At 43.6% G+C, this 10,390-nt stretch overlaps 1 protein-coding gene across 2 annotated transcripts in view; it reads right to left on the bottom strand.

Moving 5' to 3' along the window:
- The window catches only part of BBS4 (Bardet-Biedl syndrome 4), a 35,463-nt gene extending 25,545 nt beyond the window's left edge, over positions 1-9,918 (bottom strand). The window contains exon 1 of one of the 2 annotated variants that reach the window (XM_059481936.1): positions 9,759-9,918. In XM_059481936.1, coding sequence (XP_059337919.1) covers positions 9,759-9,918 — 160 coding nt within the window. The remainder of the gene's footprint in view (positions 1-9,758) is intronic. The other variant, XM_059481937.1, reaches the window with a different exon arrangement.
- Between the last annotated feature and the right edge of the window lie 472 nt (positions 9,919-10,390).

The raw sequence follows: 10,390 nt of genomic DNA on the forward strand, positions 1-10,390 counted from the left end.
CCCAGGCAGTGCCTCAATTCTCTATTGTGACATTTTGATATTGAGGCAGGAGAAGCACAAAAGAACATCATAAAGTGAATCAGAATCCCAGGATGGCTTGGGTTGGAAGGACCTTAAAGATAATCAAGTCCCACTCCCCTGCCATGGGCAGAGACACCTCCCACTGTCCCAGGCTGCTCCAAGCCCTGTCCAACCTGGCCTTGGGCACTGCCAGGGATCCAGGAGCAGCCACAGCTGCTGTGGGCACCCTGTGCCAGGGCCTGCCCACCCTCACAGTCAATATCTATGTCTAAATTCATTATTAAATTTGACACAAGAACATATCTGATGCCCCCAAAAATGGCTGTGGGAAGTAAAGGATTATTGCCAGCTCTGTGCTCTATTCAGATGCAGAAAGAATTAATGGAAATTATTTATACACCTCTCCAGAGCCACAACCATCTTAATCTTGAAGCCCCATCCAGCCTGGCCTTGGGCACTTCCAGGGATGCAGGGGCAGCCACAGCTGCTCTGGGCACCCTGTGCCAGGGCCTGCCCACCCTCACAGCCAGGAATTCCTTCCCAATATCCCATCCATCCCTGCCCTCTGGCAGTTTCAAACCACAGCACCTTGCTCTGTAGAAGTCAGAGCAGCAGCAGGGCTGTGGCAAAGAGAGATGCAGGTTTTCAGCTCCCATCACCAGGCCAGGCTCACTGGGACACACAACAGGACTGGATGGGTTTGGACATTCAATCCCCACTCCCAAGTCATCCTGGTCATTGCCTAAATGGCAAACTCCCAATGGCACAAAGACAACCCAGCTGTCCCTGCAGGACAGCATCCACATCTGAGAGGCAGCACATGGAATTGTGTGGGAGCAGCACCAGCCCCATCCTCACTCCCAGCCCAGCCTCCTGTGGTGTGTGCTGACATTCCTGCCAGGATCACCATCACTGCCACTCCCAGAGCCTGGGGAAGGTGCAGCCATAGCTGTGGTTAGAGCCCAAACACAGCTCTGTGCTCTCCTATCCATTTAAATAAACATGGACAGGGAGGATGAGCCCATCTGTGCTGTCTCCTTTTTGCCTTGAGCTCCACAAGCTGCCAACGCCAGAAATTCCACTCCCATTTGGAAATCCAGTGTCAGGGAGGGAATGAGCATCTTCTGGGCAAAAATTACAATAAAATAAAGGGCACACACTCCAACAGCTCTGCAGGGAATTGGATTTTCTGAAACAAGGTATGATAATGGAGAGAAAGCATTTGTAAGCTCTAATATCAATCTTCTTATCAAGATTTAAAACTAACAGACTGCCTCGGTGTGAGAAGAGCATCCTACAAATTTCTAGCAGAGCCAAATTTGACAAGAAATCCTCTTCCTTCCTCAGACTCTTACTGAGACTGTGGCAGTATAAATACATTAGAGCTTTGAAAGAAAACTAGCACAGGAACATTGCTCTTCCTACGCCCAGATCCATCCTTGGAGTTTGAAAATGGAGCTGTTAATGTATTCAAAACTCAGTAATAATGAAAAATAACCCCAAATCCCAGCACTCAGAAGAGGCTCTACGAGCTGTATTTCACTCACCACGTGTGAGGGAATATATGTGAGAATAGAGGTGTCTGTATGCACAAATCCCTCTAAAATGGATATAAACAACAAGAAAAAAAGGACCAGCTTTACACTGCAGCAATTCTCTGTTTAATCCCTTTTCCCTGTGTTTTCCTGTTTGCAAGTTGTTGCTGGAGCACCTTTAAATCAAGCCCTAAAGCTGTGTGGCTGCAGGTTATTTACAGTCAGCTGGGGTTAATAAAACTCATCACACAGAGCCCGGTGCTGGCTGGAGCTGTAACTCATCCCCGGAGCTGCCTCCCACGGTTTAATAGCTCCACGAGGTGCAGGGAAAGATGGAAGGAGCCTGCAAAACAGCGGTTTAAACAACAAAAAAAAGCAACATTTCTGACTCTCCACCTCCCCCTGCAGGAAAATTAGCCAGGGATAGATGAAACACTTCAACATTGTATCTTAAATCTGATTTATGCTCCAGGGCATGGGGAAGAAGGGGCATTCTCTCTTGCTACTATGCACTGCATAAATCTCATTGAGTTGCTTACTCAAGATTTGTGGGTTTTTTTCTGATTTAAGACATTTACAGTTCTGAGTTACTCCAAAGAAAGATGGTTTCCTTTATGAAATTAATACCCTGATTATTCAATTAACTTGCCATATAAATAGAATTGATTTATTTAATTGTGTTCTACTACATGCTGCTCAAGTTCAACCTGAAGGTGAAGTGGGATGATCTGTAAATAAACACACACTTGTCATCCCCCCGGACCTCCCAGTAACAGTGAGGATCCCAGGGCAGAACCAGTTTGGTCACTGGGAAATCTCTGATAGCAGCAGGAGCTGCTGAGATATCACTGGGCAGTCCTGAGTCCATCTGGGGGGGATGAGATTTGCACACATCTTTAACACAAGTACATGATCCTGATCATCACTCCATAAAAAGTTTATATCAAGCCTGATAATGCTCAATTCAAGTCTAAAATTTGATTCAAACAACACTGGAGAGAGGTTTAGTAACAAATACCTTTAAAAAGAAATTTGAAAAAGCATGGTTTTTCTGAAAAATGAGAATTGAAAGTCTGTTTGCTCTTCACAAGCCAATTCTGACCATCAGTGCTGACTGCTGAGCAGAGATGTGCTCAGAACAGAGGAAAACCAAAAAACAGGGGGAAAAACCAAAAACCAGGCTACTTTATATGGCAGTTCTCAAGTCCCTGAGGATGCAGACACCACACCTGGAGATACTCAAGGATCCAAGTCCTGGCCTGACACCCCAACTCTCCTCTGTTTAAACCATGTCCTGCTTGCTGCCTTGTGCTCTTGTAGACAAGGTGCACTCTGAGCCCTCTCTGGGTGTGTGTTCCCAGGTTTGGGGAGCTGAGCACACCATGGCAAAGGCATGGCAATAAAATCCCTCATGAACAGCACAGGTGGTCTGAGATACTGCTGGCTCCTCACCACCTCCTCCCACAGCAACACTGGCATGAGAGAAATTTCCCCCACAAAGTGGCTGCAGGCATTCCCAAAATAACCAGCTTCTCATTAATTCCAGCATCAGGAGCAAAGTAGTTTGGGGATTTCCAGTTCTAATCCCTCCTCTGGCTTTAATTCCTATGCTTAGTCTTTTTCTGTCTACAGCATGAGGTATTTTACATGAAAATTGAAACTAAAATAGTTGTAAGGCATTTGTAAGAAAAGCTTTTCCTTTAGAAAGCAAAATAAAATTCCAGCATGGAGAGGACCAGAATCCAGCCACATCAGTCTTTGAAATTTCCCATTCCATAAGGAATAGCACCTAGAACCTGTCCTCACTTCATCCACTGCCAAAGAATGTTACATTGAAGGAATATTATAAGAACATAGATATATTTACACAAAAAAATACAGAAGCTGGTCTTGCAAACATTTCAATACTCCCTACACAAGACCCTATACTTTGAGTTCTTCCAGCCTCATTGCCTCAAGATGAAGTTTTCCAGGGGGGAAATCCCAGCCTACCCCAGGATGAGCATTTGCTGTGCACCTTCACTCTTCCCTACTGCTCAAATGTGCTAATGATACAGTCTTTAATTACACAGCCACAGAAGCACACCCTGCCTCCTTCTAATTAGAAGTATAAAAATGAATCACAGTCAGGCAGGGGATGAAATTATTGAGAATTATGAATAAACCAGTGACAAAATCCCAGGACTTGCAGTGTGTGTAATGCATCTGGAAGCGCTGGCAGTGAAGGGGACAAGCCCTGCAAGGAGTGAATGGAGATATTTTTTATTCAAAAAACCTTCAGTGAGCTGCTCCTTGCTCAACATGTCCTGTCATTCCTGTGCCACAGATGCTGTTGGAGAGCTGGGCTAAGTGTAACAGGTGATTCTGTCACCAAAGACTCAAATGCCCAAATTCCAGCTGCACAGACATTGGGAATTCTGACTCTTGAGTGAGCTGCATCTCCTTTAAGTGTCTGAAAATGAAGATGTGAGTGAGTTGCCTTGGTCTCCAAGGAAGAGGCATCCTTAGGAAGGGATGGATTCATCCCAGCACAGGTGGGATGAGGTCAGGGAATGGCACAGATGCCCTTTGCACTGACTACACATGGAACACGGGTGATCTGCTGAGACTTGCTCTGCATCAGAGACGTCTCAGTGCAGAGAGATGAATCCCACCCTTCCTAAATTTGTCACTTGCTATTTTTACAGAATTATTTTTAAATTCCCACCAGGAGATGCTATTTTATCTGTATGCAGCATGCCAACAAACTGCAGCTGAAGGTTTCTGTTGTGGTGTGAAGCAATAGGCAGCAGCTGGCTTCAAAATCAGAAGACACTTGCCTGGCACCAAGGACTTTCAAAGAAGCTTCAAAAATGAATTTACCTGTTCTAAAAATTGCCTCTAAAATGTTCCCTGCTGTGCTGCCTGCAAAGGATTCCCTGCTCCTCTCAGCATAGATATTAATATACACACACAAGAGGGCAGAGCTGTGCTAGCACATTCCAATTTAAATATTACCAGTTCTTTGCAGTGCAGGGATTACTGGGCTGTTGTTCTGGGGAGAAGAGGATGAAGTGAAGGATATTATAGAATTTAATTACCCAGAAATGATAATCCATTTTTTAATCTCACTACTCAAAACTAGCAGCTGCATCAGATCCTGAGCATCACACACTGCACTCACTGGAAGTACCCAAGTCTCTTACATAAAACAATGATGTAATTACCAACTAATCTAGCTTATTTAGGAACCAATTTCTTCCCACAAGGTTGGGGGTTCAAATGGACTAAAAGATCTTGGCTTGCATGTGGCCAAATGGAAGGGAATGGGTATGGAGAGATAAGGGCTGGATTGGCTCCCTCCGACCATGACATTCCCACTAAGGCCTTTTCTTTCTGACACACTTAGAAGTATTAATTAATTTAACTCAAGGGGGTTGTTTTTATCTGGATTTCTCAGGCAGCCTCACTCTTACAAGTTCAAAGGCAGCTTTGAAGCCAGCTCAAAGAATGGATTTATATTGATTTAAGAAACTGTACCAGAAATTCAGAAATGATCAGCACTGCAAGTGCATGGAATCAACTCCACGGGGTGGAGAGTTCCTGCTCTTCAGATTAAATACTCACAGAATCCCTCAGAACATCTGCAGGAGCAGGAGGGATCCCCACTGGTTCATCTGCACAAGCAGGAGCCACCCAGAGAGAGACAGGACAGCTCATCAAAAGCCACTTACCTCTTTCTGCATAATCTGAGCATTATTTATTATTATTTATTGAATTATTATTTATTAGCATTATTAACAGCCACATTTTGAGATTGTTTATTGGCACCTCCTAACCAGAGCCACCACCCAACAGGCCAAGCAGTGCATTGTAATATATCCATTTATATGATACTTTTCATTTCATGTCTCCAAATGTTTTGTTAACCAAAAGCCTGCAGCATCCAAAACCTGTCACTGGATATTAGGCCAAGCTTGTGGTTGATAAATGGAAAGCAACAAAAGCCAGAGCACTTTGCCAAAGGTCACAGATAAATCCTTCCTTCAAACCCTAGAAAAAACATACCCCAAAAAATACCCCAATGCCCAGGCCCAGGAGAACACTTGATGTCTGCTAATAGTTTTACAGGGTTTTCATTTTGAAAATTATTTACCTGACCCTTCCTGTCGTAAGTGTAGAGCTGGTTGATGACAATTCAGAATTCTCATTCTTGACAGATTAATGGATTTTTAGGACAAGTTCTTCCCAGTGATTCAAGCAAAATCAATTTTGCTTCAGTGAGTTTATTATACTGTGTACATGTTTAGGATTCTACCTTGTCATTAAAACACCATCAGTGCATCTCAGAAAGTCTGAGGTCTCATATTCGTGTAGAAATCCAAATGCATTTAAAATTGTCCCATTAACCTCTGAACTGTTATTAGATAAACACGAGCTCAGAACTTACTTTCTAAACATTTTTTCCACAATAAAGGGAAATAAATTTGAGTTATGTTCCATAAAAATCAACAATACAAGCTGGTAAAAGCAATTCCCCACTCCAGTACCATCAGATCCTATAAAATTATTTGATTTGCCTGTGTGGGAAAAAGAAAGTGAGAAGATGGGAGACAGCCTATCTCAATTTCAAACCAGCAAAGCATATAGGAAAATATCTGATTAATTTAGAATGCAAGAGAAAGATTAAAACCCCACCTCAGCACACTGACATTAACTCCTTATCCCTTCAAGGAGCAGAGCTTGAATTTATTTATTCCACCCTCAGTTGCTTGGGGATCAACAGAGGGAGAGTTATGGATGGAGCTACAAAGGGAACTGATTTTGGGAGCAGCTCTCCCAACAGGGGATAAAGGACAAAATAATGAATGCCACTCCTGTGTCAGCTGCTGAGGGACAATTGTCACCAAAGGTGGCCACTGATACTTGGAGGGAGTCACCTCCACCATGCTGTTAATTCAGATGATTGCATGGAGAGATTTCAGACCTGATTCCACCAACCCCATCTGCTCCAGAACCCTGCTGAACACTCATCCTCTTCCCTCAGGGCTGGCCTGCCCACAGGCCAGACCCTCCCAAATCCCAACTTTAGGGCTTTGGCAGCCACACATGATGGATCAGCTACTCCATGAACAAATTCCACCTCCAAACTCAACATTATCCTTCTAAGAGCCAAACAATGCAGCTGCTAAACAAACTCTGCTTGTAGGTTCCACCTTTTCTTGGCTCACAGGCAGGATCATGGGAGGAAAGCAAGAAGAGGGAGGGGAAGCTCCTCAATTCAGGTTCAATATATCCAGTGGGAAGCAAGGAACGGTGAGGGGAAAGCTACAAAATTCAGGTTCAATATATCCAGTGGAAAGCAGGAAATAGTGAGGAGAAGCTCCTCAATTCAGATTCAATATATCCAGTGGAAAACAAGGAACAGTGAGGGGAAGCTCCAAAATTCAGGTTCAATATATCCAATGGAAAGAAAGGAACAGTGAGGGGAAGCTACAAAATTCAGATTCAATATATCCAATGGAAAGCAAGGAACAGTGAGGGGAAGCTACAAAATTCAGGTTCAATATATCCAATGGAAAACAAGGAACAGTGAGGGGAAGCTCCAAAATTCAGGTTCAATATATCCAATGGAAAACAAGGAACAGTGAGGGGAAGCTCCAAAATTCAGGTTCAATATATCCAACGAAAAGCAAGGAACAGTGAGGGGAAGCTACAAAATTCAGGTTCAGTGTATCAAACCTGCATTGCTGAAAACGTGGCCTTCTGTTAAAGCTACAAACCTCAGGTGTGTATTTTGTCATTCCAATGATTTCTGGCAAATTTGAGACTCCATTTTCAGAAACACACATTTAATGCCTCACTCCTGCCCAGTACAAAGACAGACAAGCTGGACAGGTTGAATGCAGCACTGGGATGGTTAATGGCTTGGTCCCACTCTGCTACACCTGTGTGCAACCACATCATCCATTATTGCTCTATTTGGGCAGGAATTTTACCCACACCAAACTGTTCATATGGTCTCTGCATTTCACAGAAAACACTGACACTAAAGCTTTATCCTGCTTGAAAACACAATGCAAATATAAAATGGCAATTTGCTGTAACAGAAAGTGGCCATTCAATGTTTAAAATGCCAGTTTAAAATAAGTTTAGCAGCACTTTTCTGTTCAAACAGCGCTGATGTAGCCTGGCTCCTAAAGTTTATCATAATTCTCCTCAGCCAAACTAAAATGGGATGAAATATTTAATTAAGATGTTCTACAAATATTCTATTAAAAAAACCACAGCTGTCATGGGAAATAGATGCTGCTCTTTCCTGCCAAATTCCACCAAAAAATATCCAACATCCTTTCGTTCTCCCTCCTCCTCTTTTTCATGCCCCCAGTCCCCCACCCACACACAGAGGACACTGTTACATCACTCCACGTACAAATCTTTTTGCTGCCCTCATTTCCCAGAGATTAACGATCAGGCAGCTCAAATCAGCTTTCCCAGCTGCACTGAAGTCAAATATTAAATGGCAAAGCCCAAAGGCTTTGAAGGCATTTCAGTCAGAGCGACCCGAGGTGTGCCAGGCCTGGAGGTGCCTCAATTTACCTTAAAGGACAGAAAAGAGAATTACAAAAGTCACGGGCTACAGGATTTTTTAAAAAATCATCCTGGTTTACTTGGAGTCAAGGGTTGTGTCAGTGTAAAAGGGAGATCCAGAGGCATTGGGATAAATGGGATTGCACAAGGAGGCAGAGCAGGGTGGGGGTTATGGAGGAGGAGATGGGAGTCATAACCTTTATAGGAAAGGATAGAGATGAAATAGCTCACCAGGGAGCCCATCAGTGCCTCCATGGAAGTCAGACTAATTGCCTCAAAGTAACCAATTTAGAGTCATTTTAGAGCAATCATTGCTCTGAAAGAGTTGAGGGTCAAGATAAAAGTAAATTTGGGAGTTATTTTTACTTTCCTGCAGGCCTGAAGCAGCAGCCATCTTCTCAGCTCTGGGCAAGCTCCCAAAGAGGCCTGGGCTTGTGCTGAGCCAAGCCCCATCTCCAGGACATCCACACTCTGCTCAAGGGCTGGAATTCTAAAGGAATTGGGATTATGCAAGGTTGGCCTGAGCTCCCCAAAAGCAAAGGGGTTTTTCCAGCTTCCCAAGGCCTTCATGCAGGACAAAGAACCCAGTCTGTCATTGCAGAATGACATTGCAGTGCCCAGCTGCCAGTCAAACTCCTCTTTACTACCAGCATCATCCCAAGGCAGGCTCCATCCCATTCCCCATCAGGAATACTCTGACAGGGCAGAAAATGGCCAAAGGGCTGTGCTCACCAGTGAGGGTCCCTGAATGCAAAGGCAAGGCAAAAAGAGGAATGCTTCTGGCACTGGGAGGAAATATTCCTAATTAAAGTCTGAATTGTGCACTCAAGAAAGGAGAATCTATCAAAAACCACCCCAAAAGCTCAGCTCAGGTAGGCACAGAAGCTCTGCAGTGAGCACAGCTGGGCTGGAAGGGGAGCAGTGCACAGAGAAGGGAACACCTTGTGTGTGTCAGGACAAATCCTGCCTCAGGAATGAGGGAAAGCAGAAAAGAAGAAGCTGAAGAATTTACCAGATCCCTCAAAAACAGCAGGAATTGGTCAAACATTTGGAACCAACAACAGAAATTGTACCTGTTCCAGTTCAGATTCAACCAAGACTTCAAAACCAACAATTTGCACTGAGTGAATTAACACATTTTCATTATTAAAAAGAAACAAGCAAAAGCAAATAAACTATAATTAAACTCACAACCTGCCTGATTAGATATCACTTTTACTTCAAAAATTGGAACATGTGACATAAAAAAACCCCACAAGATGGAATGTTTGCTTCCCAAAATTATTTCCAGAGCAAGACATCATTCTGAAGACCCAAAACAAACCTGTTACTATTTGAGAGGATAAATGAGTATCAAACTCATTAGCAGCCCCACAAGTAAGTACACAATAAAATAAACACTCTCTCAGATTATAAGCAAACATGATACAGGCTGTGGCTATGGCAAGTCAGCCAGGAACAGCAGTGAGCTCACAAAGACCCTGGAAAAATACTGGTACTCAGCAAATTACAGTCTAGACAGTCTCCCCTTTTCCCAGAGGACATTTATTTCCTCCTAGACAGCTGCAAACACTACAGAAGAAACCTTTAAACCAACCTGCCCAAGAAACACAATCACATCTTCAAACAAACCTTTTTTAGGACGGGGTTTTGTTGGTTCTGTAGCCGCTGGCGATGGAGAAACCTGAAAAGACAGAAACCAGGAGTAGTAAATAGACCAGGCAAGGGTTCTTGAAGCTCTGTTCCAGAAAATAATCAGAAAGGACAACTGGCAAATCCCAAAGGAGGGCATAAAAATAGCAGCATTGCTGCTGGACAAACTCTGCCCTGCCAAGCAAGGCAGAGATTTCTGATTAAATAAACACCCCCATTGTGCAGCACATCCCTGTTGTGGGGTCACTTCTGATCACCTGCATCCCAAAGTGATCTTTACCTTGCAAAATAAAACAATACTGGAGCATTTAAGGACCTAATTAGAGATCACAGAGAAAATAAGTCAAAGCCATTTATCATCAAACATTTATGATGTTAATTAGGCAGAGCTGTTCCTGGGAATCATCCGAGTGCACAGGATGTGAGCACAGGGATGTCCCATCACATGGAGGGCAGGGAACCTCCCCCAGCAAACACTGCCCAGAGCTCCCAGTCTGTGGAAAATACATTAATTTTATATGATTTTCTTACTTTACATCAGCCATCAAACCTTCATGGAAGAGAAATGGGCTTACACAGGAAAGTATTTTTATTTTTCCTTCTGATTTTTG

Source organism: Ammospiza nelsoni, chromosome 14 (genome assembly GCF_027579445.1).
Source record: "Ammospiza nelsoni isolate bAmmNel1 chromosome 14, bAmmNel1.pri, whole genome shotgun sequence".
Lineage (NCBI taxonomy): Eukaryota > Metazoa > Chordata > Aves > Passeriformes > Passerellidae > Ammospiza > Ammospiza nelsoni.